The sequence below is a fragment of the Myodes glareolus genome, chromosome 6, assembly GCF_982192425.1.
Source record: "Myodes glareolus chromosome 6, mMyoGla1.1, whole genome shotgun sequence".
NCBI lineage: Eukaryota > Metazoa > Chordata > Mammalia > Rodentia > Cricetidae > Myodes > Myodes glareolus.
The window spans coordinates 7,188,408-7,214,446 of record NC_142031.1 but is presented as its reverse complement, the minus strand read 5'-3'; the positions used below and the strand labels follow the sequence as shown (position 1 = coordinate 7,214,446).

Below are 26,039 nucleotides of genomic sequence, written 5' to 3'. Positions count from 1 at the left end.
GGGACTTGGAGGGTAGAGAGTGAGACATAGGCAGTGCTGTAGGCAGGGTGAGCTGGGCACATAATGGCACAGCCCCTGGATGGAGAAAGGCTCCTTGTGGCCTCAGAAAGCCACAAGGGTGTGGCCATTGGCTCAACTGACCCAAGTGCGTGACTTCAGGTACCTGGGCCCACCCAAGCTCCAGACTTAAAAGCCACTGGCCTTTGACATCCCCCAGGTGTGGACACCATGGCAAGCTATGAGGAGGTCTTGCACCTCCTGCGCTACCGGAATTGGCACACCAGGTCCCTGCTTGATCGGAAGTTCAAGCTCATTTGCTCAGAACTAAATGGTCGCTACCTCAGCAATGAATTCAAGGTGGAGGTGAGTCCAGGCCCACCCCATCCCCGCCCCCAAGGGCCAGCAGTAGAAGGTACTCAAGTATCCTAACTCTTGGTCCCAAGGTTTCAGACGCTCACGGTGGCTTTGTTCACACTGTGGTCTGCCAGCAGGGTAGACACGCAGGCTTGCAGTGGCTTGGAGACCTTGGCTAGAGATAAAGAGTGAGTGCTTGTCTTTAGGAGGGGCAAGGTTGCTCCTTGGGGTCCACATGGGAAAAACCCTGGAGAAGCAAATGGTCTTGGCAGCTGTGTTGGATCTGCTGGATCACCACTGGCTGGGTGTGCCGACACTAGGCCGTGATTACTCTGAGGTCACAGCAGCTGGCAGACATTTTCTCTCTGCTGCAGCCGACTTTATCGAGCAGGGCCTCTGTGGTCTGGAGAAATGGACTCAGTTGTTCTGAGCAGTCCGCTGTCTCCGTCACGACCTAAGTGGTGTGCCAAGGCTCAATTTAGAATGCTGGCACGCGTTCTGAGCCAAAGGGTAGCTGGTTTGAAAAGCGACAAATAGCGATTGGTCTGCCTCTCCTTCAGCCGGGTTAGCGGGAAAGTGGTCTGTGCCGAGCAGGTCCCAGGTGATCTGGGCTTGTTTTCTTCGCTGATGCAAATGTTTTCTTTTCTAAGCTACACTATAAATAATTGTTAGACAAGCACTGTCTGTGGTTGACAGGGTCTCCTTTTGATCACTTTTCTGGTCACTGGAGCAGCCCTGTTTGTTTGCAGCCTGGAGGCCTTGTCGCCTGATTGACTCCACAGTCGCCGGTCAGGTACACGTGGGACACCAGCCTCAGTGATCTTTGTCCTCTGCAGGTGAATGTGATCCACACAGCTAACCCTGTGGAACACGCCAATCACATGGCTGCCCAGCCACAGTTCGTCCACCCTGAACATCGCTCCTTTGTTGACCTGTCTGGTCACAATCTGGCCAATCCTCACCCATTTGCAGGTAGGAGTCCTGGGAAGTCCATGGCATCCCAGTAGGGTTCAGATAGGTCCCCCCACTAAGACTGGCTATAAGCACAGCTCCCCACATACTGTCACATACACCCACATACTGTCACATGCAGAAGGCAGCTTACCACAGCTGCAGAGTGGAAGGTGAGCGGGACCCGGCTGCCTTAGTATTTCCCCCTGGTCTTGGAGGATCAGGTGAAACGCTGTGACACATTCGTTCTGACCTCAGCTAGTTTAGGAAGCCAAGGGTGGGACGCTGTCCGGGTAAGCAGTATCACAGAAGCTGAATCCGGTCTTCAAATCTCCTGGCAGTTGTCCCCAGCACGGCGACTGTTGTAATTGTGGTATGTGTCAGCTTCCTGGTTTTCATGATTATCCTGGGGGTGTTTCGGATCCGAGCTGCCCATCAGCGAACCATGAGGGACCAGGACACCGGGAAGGAGAACGAGATGGACTGGGACGACTCGGCCTTGACTATCACTGTGAACCCCATGGAGGTAGGCGCAGAGGTGCCCCCAGACTGCCGAGCACCAGAGACCCGTGCAACCATGGCCCCTTGTGTCCTTGTATGTGTCATGTACTCAGCACATCAGGTCTGTGAGATTAGAAGGGGGTCTTCAGTTGAGGAAATCCGGGCTCAGAGACCTTGCTGAAGGTCACACTAATTAGCATAGGCAGGCAGTCGGTGCTCTCTGCTTCTTTACCCCAAGATGTTTCTGGTGTAACAGGACGAATCTCCATCCCTCAGCATCGAGCACCCCTCCCTAGGGCATGGATGCCGAGTTGCTGATGCATGCTTCGCTGCCCCATGCACTTTGCACCAGTGCTGCTCAGCCCCTGTAGGGTTGGTTTCGTCCTCTGTGGCTTCTAGCAGGTGGACATTGGGTGGTGGAGCCACCAGCTAGCCTTACACCATCCTCTCTTTCCCAGACGTATGAGGACCAGCACAGCAGTGAGGAGGAAGAGGAGGAGGAGGAAGAAGAGGAGAGCGAAGATGGGGAGGAGGAGGAGGAGATCACCAGTGCCGAGTCAGAGAGCAGTGAGGAGGAGGAGGGTGGCCCCGGGGATGGCCAGAACGCCACACGACAGCAGCAGCTGGAATGGGATGACTCCACGCTCAGCTACTAAACACATGCCTCGACACCTGATCTCCAGAACTCTCTCCTGCCATCTCCCAGCCCCACGGGTCCACGATGTACAAAATCATTTCGGCCAGCAGGTCTGCAGACCCCTCCCCCATCGCTAAACATCCGCCTGTGCACAGTGTGTGGGGCCCTAGGCCCCGCCCTCCACCCTCCCTGCCCATCACACTTGCAGTTTTGCTAGGAGCTGGCACTTCCCCGGCCACGTCTGGGTGCAGTGGCCCCACAGCTCCTCGGACCCCAAATGTGGCTGAAGTCCCATTGGTCCGGGAGAGGGCCTCAGCACCTCACACCTCCAGAGACACTGCAGTGATTGGACTCGCTGAAAAAGGGTAAAAACACTGCTCCCACCCAGTCATCATTTTTCTTTATTTTTAAAAATTTTTATTTTTTTTCAAACTAGTGCATGTATAAAGTGGGAGAATGGGGGTTAATATGTAGATGACCAACTGACTTTTTAATATTTTGTAAATAAACTGGGATTCTTTGTGTTCTCCTGTGCTAGTGTACCCAGCACAGGCGTGTAAAATGAGGTCAGACACAGGCCCAGGAGGAACTCTCCTCCCCTCTTCCTCACAAGAGACCAGGTTAGAGAGGTCCAGGTCACTGTGGCCCTTGCTGGGGTCTCTACAGTCACGTGGCAGGGGTCACAGGCTTCCAATGCTGCTTGGAAGACCAGACCCTAGCACCCCAATCACATTAGATGCTGCAACAGCCAGGTAGTTACCAAGGCCCCTGGCCTCTCGTACACTCCTGTGACCGGCAGCCACCTCGCTGTGCAGCCTTGTGGTTTCTGCTTATTAAATATGTCTCCCTGTTGGTGAAAATGTGTAGCTCATGAGAACTGACAGCAAATTCTGCAAGACACTCGGGCTCCTTGATCTGAAGACAACAGGCCTGAGTAAGTCTACACTGCAACATCCAAAAGGAGATCCTGAGGCCCAAAGACAAAGTGCTAGAATGTTCCAAAACAGTCTGTTTTCTCTGCTCCCTAGAGGCCCCATGGGATGCCCCCTTGCTGTCAGGGTGTGGGATAAGGCCCAAGCCCCCATAGCTAGGAGTCTCATTGCTTGGTGGCGAGGTAGGAGACAGCATCTAAGCCCACACAGCACTCAGCTCGCCATGTACAATCACAGACTTCTCCAGCTGGGGGTCTCTGGCCCTCACTGCTAGTTTTAAGGATGCTGATGGCTGTGATGTCTGTGGCCACCCTCCCATGTCCAGTCCCTGTAGCTGTCTTATTAGACGATGGACAGATGCTGATGGGGAGAGGGACATTCATGTGTCGGTAGCTGCAGCATCTGTCCCTTTTAATATGTGTATATTGATGCTAGGTCAGGAAGTGTATGCATTATAATAAAGTTCTGGTTCTAACTCTAGCCTGAGTGTGGGGTCTGTTCTGTCACTTCCTTTTTTTGGGGGGTGGGGTAGTTGAGACAAGATCTGCTATGGAGCCCTAGCAGGCTGACCTGGAACTTCTGTCTCTAGACCAGGGCTACTCGCAAACTTACAGCGGTCCTCCTGCCTCTGCCTGTGCAGTGCTGGGATTGCAGGTGCCCACCACACCCATGCCAGGATTTGTTTCGGTTGTTAAGGGTATGGAGGAAGGCATCGGGGCCTCACACGTTCCAGGCACACATTCCACCCCTGCACCGGGTCCCCAGCCCGCCCCCTGCTTCTTTTGGAGCCGAGAATGTAAGAACATAGAAAGCCTTTTATTTCTTTCCACCTGTCTTTACCTGTCATGTTAAGGTGGCACAGATGTCTCTTCCATCAGTGGAAGGAAGTCCACTTTCCCCACACAAACATGAAATGACTTAAAAAAAATAGAAAATATTCTTACAGCCAGGTGCACAGACCATACATAAACTCAAAGGCTGAGCATGTGCAGTCTGCACCATATACCAGGGAGCACCCAGACTCGTTTCAATAAATAATGTGGCAGGCACGCACACATGCACACTCACGCTCACACACACACACACACGAGCGCATTTCCTATCTCAGCATTGGTGGCGGGCAGACAGTTTCAGCAGCTACTGTGGACTAAGCAGGTTCTTCATGGAGGTACAAACTGCTGCTGGACCCTAAACTCATCAACAGGGGGCCACTGGCACCTGGCCTCCTTGTCCTGGGCTGCTGGCGACACAGCCATGAAGGGTCTGCAGGTCTCAGAATGATCCTGAGAGATCCAGGTCCTGAGGTGGCAGCCAATACGTAGCAATGTGCTCGTGACGCATACTGTACCATTGAGTTGTGTCCCCAGATCACTGAGCTTCTAAAAGCCCAGGTACCTAGCTCCATCGCTAGAGTGGCTTTGGGAAGCCCGGGAGGAGGCTCAGACCTGCATTTCTAGTCGTTCTGATCTTTTCCTTTCCAAGGATGAAAGCTCAGGCTGCTTTGAATTTTGCCCTCACTCTTGCTCTCCATTCAGAACCTGGCTCTCCAGCTGCCTATCAGGGGATAGCTCTGGGAGGGATCCTGCCTGTCCCTAAAGCTGCCTTTGGGTGTGGCTCACACCCATTGCACAGTGGACTCTGTTCTTACTTGTTTGTCTTGATTTGTGACCACACTGTCCTGAACCAATCGCCAGTTTTGAGTGTTTTGAGACTGGCACATACTATTCATAGTGGGGGGCCAGGTCCTTCTCCCAGCCGTAGAGTTCTGTACATAGTTTGGCTATCATTTTCTTACCCGAAAATAAAAGGTGAGGGTGTCCCCATATCCAAGAGGTCATTCAGCAGGGCCGAGCAAATGTGCCTGAGTCTAGAGGGTGCCTTGGCTTCCTCGGAAGCTGCCAGAGGCTTGGTTGGTGGAGGTCGCCAAAGGTGGGCCACACAAAGGTGGTGGAGGTGAGCTGAGGATTGAGGTGTCTGTCTGGATGGGAGGCACCAGGTCACTGCCAGGCTTGTCCCAGGCAGCCTAGCGGGGAGCCTGGGAAGAAGACCCCAAGAAGAACTCTTTGCTGGGCCAAGATCCACAGGTTGGAAGACTTGTGGTGCGATCCTCAAGGCGTTGCTTACAGTGCTGACGGGGGTGGGATGAGGGGTGTCCCACGAGGACATCACACCCCCCTCCACAAAAACAGTTCCATTTATGGCTGTTTTGTTCCCTAAACATTTTGAGTCATAAATAAATAAACAGTGTAAACAAGAGGCAATTGTGTGGTTCCTCCCCCTGAGGAACAGTTCAGGTGTCGTGGCCTCTTTGATGACCACTGAGCATGCCTAGTCCCCAGGTCCGACAGTTTACCCTAGGGCTGACAGCCAGGAGGGAGCCACTGTGTGGCAACCAGGGGAGAGCCCCTTATTGCCTGTTATCCTTGGACACATTGTGCGCCAGCCAGTTGACTTTGGTTTTCCAGCTCTCCCGTAGGGCTTCGTTGAACTTCACCCGGAAGTGCTTGAGTGCCTCTTCCTCTGTCTTCCCTAGTGCCAAAGAGTCCTAGACAAACACGAAGCAGGGAGACACTGAGGGGTCCTGTTCTCTGTTATACTATCTGTACTGAAGCCTAAGGAATGTTAAATTCCTTCTGAAAGGGAAAGCTCTTTACTCAGACCTGCAAGCCCCGATGGCCCACTCAGCCCACCCACTGCTCAAGTGTCCTGAGACAGAAGCCTTGGAGTGCTAGGTGGCCTTCAGGGAATGCCCTGGCCAGCCCTGTGACCTGTCACCACCTCACTCTGCTCCACTGACCACAAACTGAGCGTGTGGGACGGGAGCAGTTTATAAGATGTAGAAGAGATCTTAGCTCACACAGCTCACACGCGAGTGTGTGTGTGTGCTGTGTGAGACACCGGTGAGAGACGGGGATTGATTAAGGAAGGTCACCACATCTCATCCCAGCATGACGAAGCCCAGTACACTAGAGCACTCTGGCCACTTCCCAGCAGACCCCACTGCTAGGTCAGGGATGGTATAAACCCTCCCCCGCCACGGGCATCACTGCTCTCAAGAAGTCTACCAATGGGGCTCTTCTAGGACTCAGCCTGCCCAGGCCAGCCTTGGGAAGCAGCCCTGGAGCAGGTCCTGACTCAGCCTTGGCTTGAGTGGCTGCTTAGTTTTTTGTCCACCTGACAAACTAGAGACATCTGGGACAAGAGACTTCAACTGAGGAACTGCCTGTAGGTCGCCCTGGGAGTGACTGCTGTGGAGGGCCCAGGCCACTGTGAAGGGCACCGCCTCTGGGCATGCAGTCCTGGGTTGTGTAAGGCAGGCTGAGCAAGCCGTGGGGAGAGACTCACGGCTTCTGCTCCAGGGCCCACTCGGCATGAACGACAGCTGGAAGCCGAAGTGAACCCCTTTCCTCCCCACGTTGCTTGCGGTCACGGTCTTTATCACAGCCACGGGAATCCCATGTGGGTACTTACCTTGAGATACTGGATATCTTTGGAGCAGCTCAGCTCGGGCAGGCCTGCAGCACGCATCAGGGCGAAGAGATGGAGGAAGAGTACCCCATGGCGCCGCAGGATGGTGTAGGCGCGTTCACAGTAGCTGCGGAACCTGCGGGTGAGGAAGGCACAGCAGCTGAGTCCTGGGTTCTCACCATCACTCCGGGGTCAAGGCCAGTGTCTGCACTTTTCCCTGAGCCGCTGCTCCGGTGATGACTGTACCAAAGCCCCTAGGTTCCTCAGGCTGACCTCCTCACCCTGTTTCCTACAGACTACCCCCAACAGGAGGGACCTGGAGACAGTGTCTCCATCCGTGGCCCTTCACCCGGGGTCCCTGTGGTCCAGGATCAGTGGCAATGCCCTCACCTTTCAAATTTCTCACTGTTATTAGTTTTCCCCTGTTGGATCACGTGGACAAAGTCATAGGTGAGAATGAAGGGAACTCGCTCACGGTTGATTCCAAACTTGGTCTTGAAGTTCCCCAGAAAGTGGCCAAAATCGATGTGGAACAGCTGACAGGGAGGGAAAGGTACAGAATGAGAAATCAGAAAAGAGAGACAGGGTGTGTGGCTCAGGAGTAGCCCTGGGCTGGTGTGAGCTGGATTTGAACCTCAGGGACCCCGGGGGGAGAGGGGGGCAATAGACCGAGACTGGAGGTTGGGCCGCCCACCACCTCTCCCTACCTGTCCACTCTCTCGGATCATGATGTTGTCGCTGTGTCGGTCACCAATGCCCAGCACATACGTGGCCACACAGTAGCCAGCACAGGAGAGGGTGAATTCCTCAATAGCTCGATCCAGGGCCTCCCTGAGTGGGGAAGATCGAAAGTCATGGCCACACTGTACGGCAGCAACTTCTACTGGAGTTTCTACTGGGTGCTTCTCTCCCTCTAGAGTCTAGCCTTTCAGCTTGCTTTACTCAACAGAATGTGGAATGCACTGTTCCACAGCCTAGGCTGCCTCCCTGATCCTGAACCTGTCCCCCACTGCCTGTGAACACCATGGGGAGAAGCAGGGGCTGAGCAGAGGCCAGGAGGAGGGCTAGAGCTCACAGGTGGTACCAAGGCTCCAGGCATCCAGTGGAATCCTGCTTAGACCCTCCAGGCTTGGCAAAAGCCCCAGATGGTTTGAGTTGCCCCAAGCAATATTTGTAGAATATCCCAGGTGAGACCACTCGAGCCCACTCAGAATGGCGGATGTCCCGAAGCCGTGAGCCTTGAGTGGCATCACACAGCCATCGGCAGTCGGCACGTGAGAACAGCCCTGCTGACTCAGGCTGGCCCCACAGCTGCGCCACAGTCAGAGAAGGTCACAGCCCTTCCTCTCACCTTGTCTCTGATAGGCCGACCCTTCCCACATCACGCCTCCCAGGAAGAAGGCCTGAAACCTACCCGGGGTTCTTGGACTTGAGCCAGTTAAGCAGGGCGTCCTTGTTGAAGGCAGCTGTGGCTGCCATGTTGCTCTTGTTCAGTTGGATGTTGGCGATCGTGTCCGAGTGGAGGACCACTTCAATGAGGCCTGTGCGGTCTCCAGTGGGGAGGCAGCCATAGGGGGTCATCCTGTGTGAAGGGGAGAAGACTGTCAAGACCAAAGGCTGTCCCCCGGGTAACCACAGGGGAGGCAACACTCAGGTTGCTGAGGACGGGGAGGACTCGGGAGGCTTCAGCAATATGATGAGAGCTTGGGAAAAGGTTGTTGCTTTCTAAGGCGGGCAGAAGACCAGGAAGTGCAGAGGGAGCAAGGTGGATGTGTGGACGGCTTTCCCTGGCCTCTGCTAGCTTTCTATTGTCTTCCCTGTACTGAGAGCATCCCTTTCCCAGCTGTCACGGTAACGATGGTTTTGATGCCCTTTGGGATGGGCCCCTACCTCAGGTCCAGGCCTTCCTGCTTCCACAGGACATCCATGAGCTGGATCATCTGCAAAGTCAGCATGTCCTGGCGGAGGTCTGCAGCGTGGGAAGGAGACCACAGTGTCCACTAAGCTCTGCATTCCCTCAGGTCCCAGGATAAGGCTTCCAATTCATGTCTCCAGGACCACCCGTCGGGATAGCCCAGAGACGGGTTCCCCAGCGCCTGCTCACCATCCCCGTTCTTAAAGATGATGCCCACGGTGCCAGCACTGCCCGCCTCCTCGCTGCTGTACATGATCCACAGTGGCTTCATCTTGGAGTCCATGAAGGTGCACTGCTCCACACTGCTGGCCAGAGAGTGGGGTCCACAGGTGCTCCTCCACAGACCCGAGGGGTGGGAGGAGCCCCTGTGGGGCCGGACGTGGGGCTCACCAGACTTCCTCCAGCAGGGTGCTGGGATCGAGCGGAGACTGCAGGTGGGACAGGGCCTCCATGTAGGTCTCCTGACGCATGCACATGTGCATCATCTCCTTGGTTTGGGGCTTGGTGGTCTTCTGCGAGCTCGCCTTCACGAAATCATTCAGCGCCTTTAGCTTGCTCAGTGCTTCCCCCTGGTGGTGACGGCGGAAAGGCAGCAGTGGGTGCCAGCCTCAGGAGGGAGGACGGTGTGGTTGTGGGGATTGGGGGAAAAGGCACATAGCCGGAAGGAAAGTCCGGCCAAGACTTACCTGCTTCATCAGCACCTTCATGTGGTGGGTGCTGCCTCTGCAGTAGGCCTCCATGATGAGGCCAAAACGCAATGCCACTGATGGTACATGCATCTCCGAGCTGGAAAAAAAAAAATGGTACTGAGTCTTGCCTAGGACCTTTACCACACATCTCCCCTTCAGCCTGGGTAGAGCCCAGGGCACCCAGAACATCGGGGCCTGCTAGAAACCTAAGGTCAGCAAGTCTGAGGTCTCCCTTCCCTGTGGCCCTCAGGCTGGGGTGCATTCAGCTACCGGAGGTGCCAGAAGAGGAAGTGGCCGATCTTGCGGTTCGCCAGGGCTCGGTCCAGCAAGAATTTGGTCAACTCGCAGTCCAGGTAGGACTCGTATTTGAGCACCTGCACAAGCTGCAGAAGGTACTGGAAAAGCTCATCATCCCTGCGGAGAAACAGGGCTGACGGTCTATACAGCTGGTCAGTGGCAGAGTAGGAGGCAGAGGCCACATTCATCCCAACCCAGGACCCTTCTGGAAAAGAAGGGAGTCTGTGCCCCCAGAGGTAGCACCCAGCAGGAACTCACGTCAGCTTCCTCAGGGACTTGATGGCAAAGGAGCCCACGTAGCAGTCAGGGAAGCTGAAGTCTAGCAGTTCCAGGGCGCTCAGCACAGGAAGCTCCGGCCAGGAGCACAGCAAATAGACCATCTGGGACAGCTTGGTGGTCAGGTGAGGGGTGGGCGGCAGCTGTCCATCTGCCCTGGGCTCCTTCCCCAGAATCCCCTCTCCACTCACCTGGGCCACATCCTCGTGTTTATTCCACTTGGTGACCAGCAGCAGGCGGGCCAGGGCCTCTGGGAAGTGCTCCTGGACTTCATGCCGCATCTTCCACACCAGGTCCTTCTCATGTTCGTACAGCTCCCCAGACCCCCGCCGCTCCAGGATCTCCCGCAACTGCAGCTGCTGAAGGACACAGACAGGGTGAGGCCTCAGCTCCATACCTGATCCCAGCTCCCCGCTTCCAGGATCTGAGCTCACCTCCTCCTCTGTGATGCGCCCACGCTCGCCGTGACGCCCCAGCTCCAGGATCTGCAACAAGCGTCCAGCTCTCAACACCCTGGGCTTGGGGCAGCCCCTGCTGAGCCCCAAAGCAGGACATCTACACCTCAGACCTAGCATGTGTCCTTCCCACTTGTGGAAACCATCCTATGCCCTGCACAGCTTTTGCTAGCATTCGAGCTCGTACCTCTGACATCCAGGAGCATCTTTCCCACACGGATGTGACCCAGTGGCGGCCCAGATGGCTCTTGGAAACCCCTGAATTGGCCTAATGACATACTGCCTAGCAATGGGCAAATCCCAGGGTGGCCAGGGTCTTCTCTTTGAAAAACTGTAGAACCGGAGTAAGGAAGGTCTAGAACAATCGTTTTCTACCCATGGGTTGCAACCTCTTTGGGAGTCGAATGACCCTTTCACAGGGGTCATCTAAGACCATCAGAAAACACAGATATTTGTGCTACAATTCATAACAGTAGTAAAATTACAGTTATGAAGAAGCAAAGAAAATAATGTATGGTTGTGGGTGGGCCACCACAACAGAGGAATTCTATGAAAACACTGCAGTGTTAGGAAGGCTGAGAAGTACTGGTCTAGCAGGACAGGGTCCTCACTGACCTTCTCCAGAGCAGGGAAGTACACAGGATAGGGGGCCACCTCAGGCAGGCAGATGACCAGGGCCGCGGCGCTCTCCGTGTTGGGGTTACTACGCACTGTACCCGCCGGGTTCAACAGCTCTCCTTTCTCATCTGAACACGGGGACAGATGGAGTTATATTTGTAAAGTCACTTGCTTTGGGATTTCCACCCCTGCTAGCTGCTCCCCTGGGGCTGGGCCCACCTGGGACAGAAGGCCACATGTAGAGACGGCGTTCCCCAGTCTTGAGCTGGTCTTTGTAGTCGAACAGCATAAGGTTGGCCCAGGCAATGGGGCAGTCCTAGGGAGGGACGCCAGTAGGTTAGGGCCAGTCACAAAGCCCCCCAGCCCCCTTTGCTGATCAGGACAACCCTGAAAGCCCAGTGGGAGAAGGAAGGACTCCAGGAAGACTCAAGGGAGGACCAACTGCTTTGTCCTAGTGACAAACCAGCAAGGCCTGTATCCCTGAGCCTGTCCCAGCACTTGGCTCAGCCCCAGGGCACCCCAGCAGGACAAGGGCTAACATGCTAGAAGTGTGACAGGGGCCCAGCCACTCAAGGCAACGGCTACCCCAGGCCTTTTAGATCCACCAAGGACACTTTTTACCCAGGAAGCTGCCTACAAAAACCCCCTGGACTACAGGTTCATAGTAGATAATCCCAAGGAGGCCGTCCACAAGCTATCCCTTGTGATAGGAATCCAGACTATGATGGTGTAGAGGCTTAGGGTTCCGGGCCCCCCAGGACCCCTGTCCTTAACCTGCCTGCCTGAGGCCCACTGCAGGGAGGTTTAGGTTCCTCCCAGCCTGCACTACCCACCGCCTTCTTGGACTTCTTCTTTGTGGAGCGCGCCTTTTTTGCCTTCTCCACGACGGCATAGAGCGCGAAGCAGAGCCGAGCCATGCGCGGCAGGTCACAGATGTTGATGTCGAACTCCAACCGCTGCTTCCACACGGGCTCTGAGCACACGTTCACCTCTGAGCTGGACACTGTCTTGCAGAGCATCTCATTGCCATGGAAGAGCCCGGCCTGGACAACCAGCTGGGGGTAGGGTGGGTACCAGAAACAGAGTAAGTGAATGGGAGACCCTGGGCCATCCCTTCCCTCGCCAGCTTCTCCCACCAATGTCCTCCTCAAATGTCCTCCTCACTCCTAAGTAGGTCTGAATTTACTTCCTCACGGTGGGGGGGGGTTGTCCCTCTGAGAGAAAGCCACTGGCCAAGTAGGACAAGAAGCCATGGGGCATGTGAGGCCACATAGACTATGCACTGATACTCAAGGCATGTCCCTTCACTTCAGGCCTCAGCTTCTTCAACAGGAGATGGTAATTCCAGGACTCGCTGGCTCTAACAACCTCAGGCTGCTGCCTTTTTGAACCATATGGGCTCCTATCCAGGAGTGCCACCAGCTGATCATCCCAGACACAGGCACCCAGCCCTCCAAGCTTGTAAAACTACGGTCCTGGGAAGGAAACCTTCCCATTCCACAGATGGAACAATAATCCCTCCACCTGGAAGGCAGTGGCAAGGAAAGAGGATGTAAGGGTTGTGGACATGCTTTTTAAAAACCAAAGAGCACAGAGCCTCTATGCTATCTTCACAGCCCAAAGGGAGCTCAGACCCCAGGGGATGAGGCAGCTACCCGTCCATGCTGCTGGCGTACCCTGACCACATGCAGCCACTCTTCCTTGCCCCTCACACCTCCCCAGACACCGCTTTCATCCCCACAACCTCCACCGAAGTCAAATACACAGAAATGGGCCCTGCCCGGTTTCCACGAATCAGTCTCTGGCTGGCTGGCTCACCCCACTCCCCTCTTCCTGTTTTGAAGCGGCTCACAACCACTCCAGTCAGGGACGCTGGGTAATGTGGTCAGGTGGCTTTCGTGTGACATCTTCCCACTCCTCTTCCGCTGCCACCCGTCCCGGCCACAGCCACCTTGTTTGTAGAGCAAACAGTGGCTCCCTCACCTGGCCCAGGAGCCCCTACCTTCATCCGCTCATCCGCATTCACTTTGCTTCCCTCGATCAACTCAATGCAGAAAGGCTGCTCCAGGGACCACAAGGACACAGAGGAGGGCTGGGGAAGTAGGGAGGCAGGGTTGGTGGCAAGGCCCAGATACCTGTCCCCAATGCTGTCTGTCTTTTACCAGAAAGCCTGTTGTGCAAATGCACCAGGGCCCCCAATACCCCGAAGATCCACAAGAGGGTAATGGAGGGTGGCCCTGTGGTTCACACAGATTCCAACCGGACATGGATCACCCACCAAGGGCCCCTGAACCCAGGCCCTCCTGGTGTGCCTCCCAGCTGACTGGGGACACTGGAAAGGAAGTACATTGTCTCACCTTCTTAGCAGGGATTGGGGGAGGTTTGGTGCGTGGTTTCTGGACTTGGGGGGCAGGGTTGCTCTGCTCATCCCGCATGGCGAGGATGGAGGATTTGTGGACCATGGTCAGGTGGGGAGTCAGTCCGCTGTGCAGGCAGCTGCAGATGTACTGGGATGGAGGTGCAGGGTGAGGTGATGATGGGTGGTCCCCCACTCATTTCCTGGACAACTGGCTACCAGGAACTCGCCAAGCTGATACTGCCTATCCCAAACTTCAGGAGGGGCCTTGTGTTGGTTCCCCTAAAGATGGGGCCCCTCCTCGTGCTTACAGAGGACCAGTTCAGCAAGGGGATGCTCTCATGGTAACCAAAAAGGCCTGCCTCATCAGGCTCAAGAGAGGCTAAATCCGGGTCCCTTGATGCTCCCAGGGCCACACGCGGGTGGCAGGGAGGGCTCACCTGAAACTGGCAGAGTGGGTAGCTGCCATAGAGGTACTCATGCCTCCCGTTCACCTGAAGGGTATAGTCTTCAGGCTGCTCCACCAGAAGCTGCCGGAACACCGTGGCCTTCTTCCGCAGGGCACAGGCCATCAGTGCCAGGGGCATGTCCTTGGTGGACACCTGGAAGGTGAAGCTCTCCTGTGGGGAGAAGGATGTCAGCCTTCTGCTCTGCAGGCCCGGGGGCTTCTGGGGCAGAGGCGGGGCTGCCTGTCAGAAAGCCTAGGCGTTCACTGATCAAGGCATCCCAGGAAACACCGGCGGGGGTGGGGTGGGTCACTTGGCATTGTCACATCTGCTTGGTATGGGACAGTTCTTGATGAGTATCTGTTGCTCTTGCAGAGGACCTGGGTTTGGTTCCCAGCATTCCCAGCTGGGAATGGCGGCTCACAACCATCTCTAACTCCAGCTCCAGGGACTCCGACGTTGTCTTCTGACCTCTGCAGTCACTAGACATGCATGCTCTTACAAACATGAGACAAACATTCATACCCATAAAATAAAGTAAAATAAAATAACCCCACATTTGCCTGGTGAGACAACCAGCTAAGCCCTTTGGCAGGCATGGGGAATCTGGCGAATGCCATCTCACGCTACTGGGAAAAGGAACGGGAAGAAATGCTGGGGAATTTCACAGCAGAGAAGTCCCTCATGGGCACGCAGGCTGGATGAAGAGCTCAGGCCTGCATCCCTGGGGTTTTGAAGCCACAGCTCACCTCACTGCCCTCAAACTTCACATTGACCAGCAGGGCTCTGCTGGTGACGCGGAGTATGCCAGCCCGCCAGCTCCTTGCGGAGGGCTCCAGTTGCAGGGGAAAGCTATACTGCAGCCAGTCCTCCCAGCCCAGCTGTTGGCGGCGAGCAGCGACCTCTTCGCAGAATTGGCGCATCTTAGTGCGGAAGTCGTTCACTTCCGGGTCCCGCAGGGAATCAAACTCATGGAGACCTTTGCGGTGCGGGAGGAGGTCAGCACAACGCCAGGTCACGTGGGCTCAGCCTAGGCAGCTCCTACCCCCAGCAAGTATACCTTTGCCGATGAGGAGGCTGATCTGGGAGTTAATGAGCTTCTTTACACGGTCGCCCTCTCGCGCCACGAGGCGCAGCACCGGCAGGAAGGGCTGGATGTCACACAGCCTGCGCTGCTCATCTTCCAGCTCCTGCTGCTCGGCTGTCTGGTTCACGCAGGTGAACACGTAAGCCTCGGGGTCACTGAGCATGTGGAAGAACGGCTCATACTGCGCATTTCGCCACAGCACCTGGGAGAGAGGGGGGGTCATAGTCAGCCCCTACAAGACACCCACAGAGGGCAGAGGGAGACCTCAAGACGACAAAAGTTCACACCCCTGCGGACTGGCCCCATGCTAATAAGCTTCCTGTCTCTGTCGGGGTTTGCTGAGGCTGGGGGCTGGGGCTCAGGGATGACCTCTGACCGCCCAGAGGGACAACCAGGTGTGACTTTTGAATTATTGCTACAGACATCACTATGATCACTCACTTTGTAGACCTGGCTACTCATCAAACTCATTCCTCTGCCTCTGCTTCCCAAGTGCTGGGGCCACAGGCATGAACTGCCCAACTGGAGTGCATTTATATAAAGTCTGTAGTCAACACCAAGGTGTCACAATGTCCATTCAGGGAAAAAAAAAAAAAGCTATGAGGGGCTGGAGGGATGGCGCCAAGGTTAAGAGCACTTGCTGCTCCTGTAGAGGACCTGGGTTCAGTTCCCAGCACTCACATGGCGGCCCACAACCCCCTGTAACTCCAGTTCCGGGAAACCCAACAACCCTGTGCTGGCCTGTGCGGGCACCAAGCACACACATGGTACAGATATGTATTTGCATGCAAAAAAAAATATCATATATATTCAAAACCCTTTTTAAAAAAGAGAAAGATACAAAAGTTTATCATCAGAATTGTTCCAAGACTTAGACAAAATGAGTTGGGGGCTGGCAAGACAGCAAAGCAGGTAGATGCACTTTGTCACCAAGCCTGACAACACAAGCTTGGTCCCCAGAACACACGCAATAAACGAAGGACATGGCAGAGTCCTGCAAGCTGTTCTCTGATCCTCCCATGCACGGCAGACATACATCCACACACATGCATGCAAGATAGAGACACAAACAAATAAAAGTGTAAAAATTTTAGTTAAAAAACAAAACCAGGAACTAGTCCAGTGGATGGTAATTGTCTCATTGGCTCAATCACAGGTAGTTTTTTCCTCTATTTTTTGCTTCTTTCTCTATTTTTAAATATCTTTGTTATTTATTGTGCTAGAGGGAGGACACGTCTACGGGTGCCAACGTGGAGGTCAGAGGAGCTGTTTCTCTCCTTCCACCATGTGGGTTCTGGGGATCTAACTGCGGTAGTCAGGTTGAGAAGCCAGCACCCTTACCTGCTGAGCCCTATCTCACCAGCCTGCCTGCCTGCCTGCCTGCCTTTTCTGTTTTGAGACAGGAGGCCAGAGTGTCCTTGAACTCACTGTGTGGCTGAGGATAACCCACGACTTCTGAACTGCCAGCCTCCCAGTGCTGGGATTACAGGCGTGTATGAATGCACCTGGTTTATGGTGTGATGGGAATTGAACCCAGGGCAACGTGCATTTTAGGCAAGCCCTGTAACTGACTGAGCTACATCCCTGATATCCTTTGTCTTATTTTCCTAAATTTTAATATGTCTCTAGTGTTTTCATAGTGGGATGAAAAAAGTCAACATTAAAGCAAATCTCTCAGGAAAATGGGACCACAGGGACGATTCCTACTTCTACAGCTGGCTTTCCTACTTTCCATTCATGACTTAAAATTCTCAGGTAAGGTCTGGGCGGTGGTGGCACACTTCTTTAATCCCAGCAATCAGGAGGCAGAGGCAGTCGGATCTCTGTGAGTTCGAGACCAGGCTGATCTATAGAGCAAGCTCAAGGACATCCAGGGCTGTTACACGGAGAAACTCTATCTAAAAACCAAAACAGGTGGGTTAGCAACCTCTGGTAGCTCAAAACCTAGCCCAGTAAATGCCACACTTAGTGGGTGGGTCACAGGAGCCGTTTCAAAGTCACAGACAGCAACTACCAAATGCCATCTAGATGTAAGTAAATCAGCCTGAAAAGGATCCAGCAAAACCCAAGCCCCTTTCTAACAACAGTGTTTACTGTCGTGCCGACAGCTCTAAGCATGGTAGAGAGAGTCGTTCCAAAAATGACCACACAGTCATGTGTGGCATGCAGGCCCAGCCAGAGCCGGCCTCGAAATCAGCTCGCCATCTAGTAATCTAGAGAAAGGAAACGCATGCTCTCAAAGGGGAAGCTGACTTTGGAATGATAAGTGGAGTTTAACCACAGGTTTTTAAACAATTCTTAGAAATTCTATCTGGTAAGACTCACATCTAAGGGCTGAGGGCGAGAGCTTGTTGGCAATGTGCTGGCCTAGCCCTTTACCTGAGCCAATCCCTCAGAACCCACAAGCAAAGGGGGCGGGGCTTGCTAGAGAGATGACTCAGCAGTTAGGAGCACTGGCTGCTCTCCCAGAGTTCAAGTCCCAGTATCCACATGGTGGCTCACAAACATCTGTAACTCCAGTTTCAGGGGATCCAAAGTCTTATTCTGGCTCCTCATGGGCACCAGGCACACACACGATGGATACCCATACACATGAAATAAGAATAATTAAATCTTGCTTTGTTTTGTTTTTTTAAGACAGGGTTTCTATGTGTAACAGCCCTGGCTGTCCTGAAACTTGTTCTGTAGACCAGACTGGCCTCGAAATCACAGAGATCCACCTGACTCTGCCTCCTGAGGGCTGGGATTAAAGACATGCAACACTACCAACCCAGCAGAATAAGTAAATCTTAAAGCAGAATAAAACAGACAGCTGGGTATGACTGCATCTTCTATAATCCCAACGCTCAAGAGACTGAGAAAAGTGGATCCTTTTGACTTGCTGGCCTGCTGGCCTAGCCTACTCCAATAAGAAAAAACCAAAAGGAAACAAAAATAAGGTGTATAGGCCCTGAGAAATGAGAGCCCAGGCTATATCCTCTGGCTGACACACATGTGCACAGTTCATACCCAGGGATTCTATGTCTGAGTATCAGGCTGTGAGAACTGGCCTGTACCTGCTTGATGGAGCTGAGGTTGGCATTTCGGGGCACCGCAAAGTTCAGGTAGACACCTGTGGGCAGCAGGAAGTCAACAGCCACGTTCTGACTCTCCTCTTTGGTCCAGAACTCCATGGGGCAGTCCACCCCAGGGGGCATTCTGATGCTTTACTGCTCTGAGGCCCGTTCTCCTGAGGGAAAGGCAGAAACACAATGAGCTGGCCTTGCGGTGGACAAGGAAAAATAGGATTGGCCAGATCTGGGCCACAGGGGGATACACAAAGCCTGCCCCCCGCCACACACACACACACACACACACACACACACGAGGTCCGATCCTGCCTAGGTGGTTTTGTACCACCACCTTAGGTCACCCTCTGGGCCCTGGTACCTCTTGTTGCAGGTGAACTCACCACAGGCCAAAAGCCCACACTATGACCAAGAGATGACCCAGAGGGAGACAGGAAGAATGGACTGACAGCTAAGAAATGAAGGCTAAAGCCTGCGGTTCTTAGAATCATCCAGCCAGAAACCAGTCAGCTTGAAAACAGCTTTGACTCGCCAGGCACAGAGGCACTCGCTCACAGTTCCAACACTTGGGCTGAAAGGCAGCTGATCAGGAGGAGGTCAAGGCCAGCCTGGGGTCCATGAGATCTCCCGTGCATGTGTATGCATGCACGTGCACACACACACACACACACACACACACACACACACACACGAGAGAGAGAGAGAGAGAGAGAGAGAGAGAGAGAGAGAGAGAAGGAGGGAGGAAGGGAGGGAGGCAGGGAGGGAGGGAATAAATGACTTTATCTAAGAACTTACAATATCTGTCACGTCAACCCCTCCCTCCATCATCCCCTGCCCCCCGCCACAGTACCACAGTAATAACAAAACGTTACAGATCACAGGACAAAGGGTATGTGCGTGCCACCCACACTCCAAGTCACCAAATCCCACCCCACCGCCACCAGCTTTCCCCGGTTCTAGGTCACCACAACCTATACACTTGTTCCAAAAGCGTATCCACAAACACTTCCTAGGAGTTTAAACTGTGGGCTTTAAACTTCCAGGCTAGTGAGACTCACGGCCTGGCCTCTGGCCGCCCAGCACCATGGGATGCCGGCAGCCCAGTCTTGTGTAGGTCTTACTCAAGTAACCTGCTGCCTCTGTGAGTTCATGGATGCAACAGCCACGTCAGATCAAGAAAACAGTGTCTCACAGCAACTCCTCGCCACCCTCGGGTTTTCACGCTCTTTCTGCTCCCCCCACCACACAGCCTGGGTTGGGGTGGAGGATGTGATCGATCTCCAGTTTCCGGCTGAGCGGTAAGCAGAAGGACTCGTGTTTATACAATCAATTTTGCTCAATATTTTATGTTCTTTATATTTATTGTTTTGTTTTGTTTTTGAGACGGGGTCTCATTGTATAGACTGGGCTGGCCTCAAACTCACAGAGATCTGCCTGCCTCTGCCTCCCAAGTGCTGGGATTAAAGGTGTGTGCCACCACCACCTGGCTCCAATTTTTATTCTTTTTTTAAAAAAAAAGATTCTAGGCTGAGGGTGTAGTTCAGGTTCAGCTGGTAGAGTACCTGCCTAGCATCCACAAAGCCCTGCATTCAATTCCCAGCAGCACATGGGCAACCTGGGTTTGGTTGTGCATTGCTATAATCCTAGTGCTTGGCAGACAGAGGCAGGAAGAGCAGGAGTTCAATACATTGCAAGTTCAAGGCCAGCCTGGACTACAGGAGACTCTACCTCAAAACAAACAAAGACTTCTGAGTTGGGGGTCACATGTGGCTCAAGGAAAGAATACATGCTTAGCATGCTTGAGGCCATGAACGCAGCCAAAACAAAACAAAACAAAACAAAAAAACCTGAACATTTCTGTGCCTACTAGAAGATCACATTCTTCTGGGGTTAATGCTATGTTTGGCTTATGAGAGCTCTCCTTTAGATGTTGGCACCAACTAGGCTGGGCCTAACTCACTGGACAGCAGATAGCAACTTCCAGCCTCAGACTGCCTCCTGTGCCACCCCCGCTGCCGCTGGTAGCCACTTCCTCTGAGTGTGAAACCACCATGTCCTACTTGGGGTTCCTCTTTCTGAGGCCAAAGTCTTCCTTTTTTATTTAAAACGGGGGAGGGGATGAAGTTAGGAATCTGGAGGGCGGGTTCCATCTATAATGCTAAGCATTCTTTCCAAGCTTGGGAAATCAGGGTGCTTTTGGTGTGTGTACATGAACACAGCGGACTGCATTTCTGAGGACCCTATCTAAAGGTCTGGGTCTGAGGAAAGCAAACAACTTTGTTTTCTTGTCAGATGCATTGACCCAGCCGGTGGCAGAGAATTAAGCTATAAACAACCTCATTTGACCATGGGGAAAACCCCATGCTGTGCGTGGCTCATCACTGAGATAGGAGAAAGGGGAAGGATGGGGCATGCCTCTACACCCAGGACTCGGTAGATAGAGATTGCTCAGCTTTTTGCCCATGAGATTCGTTGGGAGTCTGGAACCTTCCCTTTCCAGTAGGATGTGACAGAAAAGAGAAGCAGTAACAGGGACTTTAGAGCTACCCCAAGAATGCACACTAGTACAGTCATTGAGGCAAACTATCAGGCCCTACTCAAGCGGGATGCGCCTGTGCCTGGGGACCAAGCCGATCACAGCCTATGTCCAGGCACACACCCAACAGAGCTCGAGTACAGACATTACCAAAGGCACACATAAGAGAGTCTAAAGCATCATTGCACAGTCTCAGGACACATATCAGATATAGATATGCAAGCTGTCGCCTCCCAGTTGACAAGGTGACAATGAGGATGAATGAAGAACCTCCAGATGCAACGCGTGAATCTCAAGGACAGAAAGCTGAGCAATAGATGCTGGGAATGAAAACAAATACACATGTGTTCAAGGCCAGTCTAGGACACATGTGACACGGTCTCAAAAGAAGAGACATTCTCATGACCCAGGCTTGTCCTCCCATGGAGTTCTGTCCTCCATCTCCATCTCCGGAGTCCAGGGTCTGGAGGCATGCACCATCATTCCCTGTTTCTGGAACGACGGGGAGGAAACTGACTCTCTCTCTCTCTCTCTCTCTCTCAATATTAAAGTATGTGTGCATGGCTGTGGTGGGTATGAACATATAAATGCCAATGCCCTTGGAGGGCAGAGTTACCAGATTCCCTAGACCAGGAGCTACAGGCGGCTGTGAACCATCTGACATGGGTGCTGGAAACTGAACCTGGCCTGCTGTGATACAGTACTTATTCTTAACCGCTGAGTCAGCTCTCTGCCCCCACCCCCCAAGCACCAAGTCCCACCTCATCCCAGGATACCTTTGAGCCCCTGGATTCAGCCACACAAGCAGCCAGTTCTATATCTTTTATGGGCTTTATTTTAATTTACAGCATTTGAATTGGATTTGATTTTTTTTTTAAATTTTTAATTATCCAGAAGGCATCTCTAAGGAGCAGTCAAAGCCAGCCTGGTCTACATAGCGAGTTCTAGGCCAGCCAGGTAGACACAGGGAAAGTCTGTCTTTAAAACAGTGAATGGCATTTGCTTCTTTATTTATTTGGCCTCTTGTTTCTGTTGCGCTGCGTTACTCCACGCTTATCGGGCCACGGAGCTCGCAGCCCGTTCTGTTTTTCTTTCTCATCTATCCAGTTTCCCCTGCATGTGACTTGTTTTGTTTTGTTTCGAGACAAGGTTTCTCTGTGTAATAGTCCTGGCTGTCTTGGAACTCGCTCTGTAGACCAGGCTGGTCTCAAACTCACCGAGATCCCTTTGCCTCTGCCTCCGGAGTGCTGGGATTAAGTGTGCTCCACCACCGCCCGGCTGCATGCAGTTTTTCACGTGGCTTCCAGAGACCCCGACTCAAGTTGTCGGACTCAAGCTGTCGGCTCACACAGCGCTCTCATTCTTACTCACTGGACCACCCCGAGGCGGTTTCTCTGGTGCCTCCCCCAGAAAGTGTCTTTTCCCACGAGTGCAGTGATACCTTCCCCTTTCACTCCTTCCTGTTTAGAAAGCTCCTGCCTTGCACGCCGGCTGTCTCTGACAGAGAATTTCTGGCCCCTGTGCTACCATCCGGTGATGAGCCATGAGGGCAGGCGAAACAGCTTAGGCAAAGGGTCAGTGGGGGTCAGGATCATCACCAGTCACGGGGGGAGTGCCATTGCGCACAAGCAACACCCAAACCCAGGCATTCGTCCAGGCCACACCTAAGTCATTCAAGAAGTGTCCGGGAAAGCTTCACAGGGCCTGGCTCAGTTCCTTCAACCTCTCCAACTCGTACCACATGAGCCACAGAACCAGTTGTGGGACAACACTGTGGTAAATGTTCGAGTCTCCCACCAACTTTTCTTGGTGTCCCCAATCCGTTTTCTCTAGCCCGAGAGATGGACATATAGGCTGGCCTCTGAGTCCTCATGGTCCAACAGAGATGGGGTCTGCAGAGAGGCTCAGTCAGTAATGCACTTGCCTTGCGAACCTGAGAAGCTGAGGCCTCCTCAGGACCCTACAAAAAAAGCTGGACCCAGCAAAAACTTGTCATACCAGACCTGGCTACATGGGACGGGAGGAGGAGACAGTGAATCTGGAACTCACTGGTCAGTTGGTGAAGTCTACGTGGTGAAGCTGTTGGTGGAGGCCTTCCTAGGGAACAACACCCAAAATTGTTCTCTGACTTCCACACACATCTGTGTACATGTGTATATATGTACATGCGTGTGGACACATGTATAGATGTAGGGGGGAATGACTTTAACAAATATACCTGGGCTACTATCAGCACCCAGTAATGCTTCAGGGGCCCTAGGACACATCAGGGAGGCCTGTGAGCAGGGAATGCCCTGGGCTGGGAGCCCTGCCTGCTGGAGTCTTGGTCCAAACTTTGGGCTCTTGGGGAGTTCTTTGCTTTTTGGGGGGGGGAGAGTCAAGATAGGGTTTTTCTGCATAACAGCCTTGACTGTTCTGGAACTCAGCTGTCTGCAGTTTTTCTGAACCTCTCCCGGGACTCTCAGTAGTCAGAATCTCTAGACTAGTAAACTCCACATCTTACCAAGGCTCATGGCAAATATGGCTGATTTTCCCCAGTTTTGTCGAACATAAAGACAATCTTTGGGGTCCTGTAGTCATGAGTCCTGGGGAATGGCTTCCTACAGGAACACATGAGTCATTATGGCAGGCCACACTGGGGACAGCAACAAGGCAAAGAAGGGAACTTGCTCCTGCTTCTCTGTGTGATAACCATCTTTCTCCCGGAGGCAGGGACCCTGGGAAAGCAGTGTCATGCTCTTTCAGGGCTGTTGCAAAGGGAATTCAGAGTCACCCCAGAACAAGAGTGTAAAGGCTCCCCTGGGAGCCGTCCTTACATGTCTGGGGAGAGACAGAACACTCATCTTCTGAGCCCACAGATAAGCCATCTGTCCAAAGCCTGGATTTCAGAGTCAAAACGACAATTTAATTAGTCTAAGAATCTGAGCCACAGAATCTTCTAGAATGTGACTATGCATAAGCTAAGTATCAACACTGGCATCCACCTCAACCATGCATAGAGAAGGCACCAAGCAAAGACACTTGTGTGGTAGGGGACCTGTGGTGGATGCTGGACCCAGCAGCGCTGGCAAGGGGCCCATTTGCAGGAGCCCCTCAACCTCAGGGAGCCCTTCAATCACGGTGCCCATTTCTCAGCCACAATCAACCTATAGGAAAACCAGCACAGGTGGGCATATCAGGGCAGAGCCCAAAAGTGTGGACTCTTTCACCAAAAGGGTCGCTTCACAGCAAGTCTTCAAGGACACTCTCTAAGAAGGAACATTCCTGAGACAGTTATCCTGCCGTAGATGCCAAGGAAAGCCCAAAGATTCCCCAAAACATGCTTCCTTGGAGACCCTCAGGAAGGCACTGTGAAGAATCGCCCTCTTTGGCTCATTTACACTGAGTTCACTTTCACGTGTCCAGCAGGCAGCTGACAGGCATCACCGAGGCTCTTAGGGAAATTTTAGCCTAATGGAAGGAGGAGACAGTAAATCAAAAGGAAATGGGATGAACAAAATGATTTCCCAGAGCCAAAGAGCTGGACTGGAACAAAAAGGGACTTGGAGGGAGGTGGAGGGGTGGGGTGGGGTGGAATTATCCTTGCGGGAGGCCACATTAAAGGGAGGGCTCCAGTGTGTGAGGGAGCCAGTATGATGGGTAAAACAGGGGCGAGGCGTTAGGGGCATGGTAGGAACAAGCAGGGGACAGTCCTGGATCCTCAGGGAAATGGCCAGGAGAGGAGAGCTTAGTCCTGCCCCTCGCTCTGGCATCCAGAGTGGTGCTCGGATCTCTCCCTTCCCATCTTGTTCCTGCTGCAAAGTCTTCAGCACGAGGTTTGGAGGCTGAACCAACAACTGAGGGACTGGACCTTGCCCCGTCAGCCCCCAGGACTATAGACTGAACAAACATATTTTCTTTGTAAGTATCCGCCACGGGTATTTAGTTATAGTAACTGAAAACAAAACTCAACAGAAGAACTGCTTTTCCAGGCATTCCCAAGACTCAAAGACAGCATTGGAAACACTGGCAGCCACTGGGCAGCCAAGCCAAATGAGAAATAGACACAGTTGCACAATGTTGCCATGTGCTTTCAGAGTTTTGTCTTGCTTTGTAGCCCAGGCTGACCTCTAGTCTCAGCCTCCCAAGTACTGAAATACAGATAAGCTACCTGACTCACAGTCTTTGGTTTTTTCTTACATTAGTGGCAGACTTTCTTCCATCAATTCCTCAAAAAGACATAAAAAAAGACCTTTTTTGAAAAGTTACATTTAAAAACTGTCTTAAGTGAACCAGACACAATGGCATACACCTTTAGTCCTAGCACCAAAGAGGCAGAAGTAGGAGGGTCATGAGTTCAAGGCCAGTCTGGGCTATTTAGTGAGCCCCTATCTCTAAAATGAACAAAACCTAGGCACAGAGATGCATGACTGTAATTATAGCGCTCAAAAAACAGAGGCAGGAGGACTGTCCTAAGTTTGTGGCCAGTTGGTATACATAAACCAGCCAAAGCTGTACAGTGAGAAACTCTTTGAAGAAAAAAAAAAAACCCAACTCATGTCTCAGTGGATAAGTGTACTTGCTGCTCTTCCAGAGGACCAGAGTTTGGTTCCCAGAACTCACATTGGGGGGCTCACAACCACCTGTAACTCCAACTACGGGTGACCTGAAGTCTCTGACCTGGATCCAAGGGCATTACACTCATATGCACACACCACACACACACACACACACACACACACACACACACACACACAGAGTCTAACAGTAATAATAAAGCTGGGTGCAGTGGCTCACACCTTTAATCCCATCACTTGGGAGACAATGGCAGGTGAATCTCTTACGTTTGAGGCCAGTTTAGACTACATAGAGAGCCTCATCTCAAAATAAGATAAAAGTAATAATCTTTTTAAAAAAAAACATTTCTGATGTCATAAGGGTTTGTTTGTCAGTTTGTTTGAGACAGACTCACAAGGTAGCCTGGAACTCACTCTGTAGCCAAGAATGACCTTGAACTTCTGGCCCCCCTGCCTCCCAAGTGCTGGGCTGACAAACATGCCCACCACATCTCGTTTATGCTGTCTGTGGACTAAAGGAGGTTTTCTTGCATCCCATCCTGGTCAGATACTCTGTCAACTGAGCTACATCACAGCAGCCCAGCTACCTTAGTTTAATCCTCAATCTCCTTTTGCCTCTCCTTTTAAAACAACTGTGTGGTACCATCTGGTTTCCTTTTTCTGTCTGTCTGGGCGGTCCCTGCTAAGGACTTAGCTGCGTAGGACCATCCAGGGCTGCCAGGTTACATGTAAGAGCTCTGTGCCAGCTACTAATACCTTGCAGACACAACTTAGGAAGGAAGACTTATGTTGGCTCACAGTTCCAGGGGGCCTCATTCCATCACTGCTCGGTAGGTATGGTGGAGTCACTAGTTCATGACTGCAGGAGCCTGTGGCAGAGGTTGTCTACATCATGGC

General features: G+C 52.8%; 2 protein-coding genes across 20 annotated transcripts in view; one reads left to right on the top strand and one right to left on the bottom strand.

Moving 5' to 3' along the window:
• Clstn1 (calsyntenin 1) overlaps window positions 1-3,855 on the top strand; it is a 65,119-nt gene extending 61,264 nt beyond the window's left edge. For all 4 annotated transcript variants that reach the window (XM_087906867.1, XM_085690259.2, XM_087906868.1 and 1 more), the window contains 4 exons: window positions 218-363; window positions 1,191-1,326; window positions 1,647-1,831; window positions 2,265-3,855. In XM_087906867.1, coding sequence (XP_087762993.1) covers window positions 218-363; window positions 1,191-1,326; window positions 1,647-1,831; window positions 2,265-2,462 — 665 coding nt within the window. In that variant the 3' untranslated portion in view covers window positions 2,463-3,855. The remainder of the gene's footprint in view (window positions 1-217; window positions 364-1,190; window positions 1,327-1,646; window positions 1,832-2,264) is intronic.
• Window positions 3,856-4,170: 315 nt separating this feature from the next.
• Window positions 4,171-26,039, bottom strand: part of Pik3cd (phosphatidylinositol-4,5-bisphosphate 3-kinase catalytic subunit delta) — a 48,758-nt gene continuing 26,889 nt past the window's right edge. For 8 of the 16 annotated variants that reach the window (XM_087906856.1, XM_087906854.1, XM_087906851.1 and 5 more), the window contains 22 exons: window positions 18,039-18,211; window positions 14,956-15,184; window positions 14,645-14,874; window positions 13,890-14,069; window positions 13,451-13,600; window positions 13,096-13,185; window positions 11,927-12,148; window positions 11,313-11,409; window positions 11,091-11,221; window positions 10,455-10,505; window positions 10,212-10,379; window positions 10,003-10,133; window positions 9,718-9,861; window positions 9,445-9,544; window positions 9,149-9,327; window positions 8,948-9,063; window positions 8,734-8,812; window positions 8,258-8,425; window positions 7,551-7,674; window positions 7,234-7,379; window positions 6,847-6,979; window positions 4,171-5,920 (listed from right to left, as the gene is read on the bottom strand). In XM_087906856.1, the coding sequence (XP_087762982.1) occupies window positions 5,783-5,920; window positions 6,847-6,979; window positions 7,234-7,379; window positions 7,551-7,674; window positions 8,258-8,425; window positions 8,734-8,812; window positions 8,948-9,063; window positions 9,149-9,327; window positions 9,445-9,544; window positions 9,718-9,861; window positions 10,003-10,133; window positions 10,212-10,379; window positions 10,455-10,505; window positions 11,091-11,221; window positions 11,313-11,409; window positions 11,927-12,148; window positions 13,096-13,185; window positions 13,451-13,600; window positions 13,890-14,069; window positions 14,645-14,874; window positions 14,956-15,184; window positions 18,039-18,179 (3,147 nt within the window). In that variant the 5' untranslated portion in view covers window positions 18,180-18,211 and the 3' untranslated portion in view covers window positions 4,171-5,782. Of the gene's footprint in view, window positions 5,921-6,846; window positions 6,980-7,233; window positions 7,380-7,550; window positions 7,675-8,257; window positions 8,426-8,733; window positions 8,813-8,947; window positions 9,064-9,148; window positions 9,328-9,444; window positions 9,545-9,717; window positions 9,862-10,002; window positions 10,134-10,211; window positions 10,380-10,454; window positions 10,506-11,090; window positions 11,222-11,312; window positions 11,410-11,926; window positions 12,149-13,095; window positions 13,186-13,450; window positions 13,601-13,889; window positions 14,070-14,644; window positions 14,875-14,955; window positions 15,185-18,038; window positions 18,212-19,108; window positions 19,131-21,803; window positions 21,982-26,039 lie in introns of those variants that run through there. The other 8 variants (XM_087906859.1, XM_087906860.1, XM_087906861.1 and 5 more) reach the window with 8 other exon arrangements.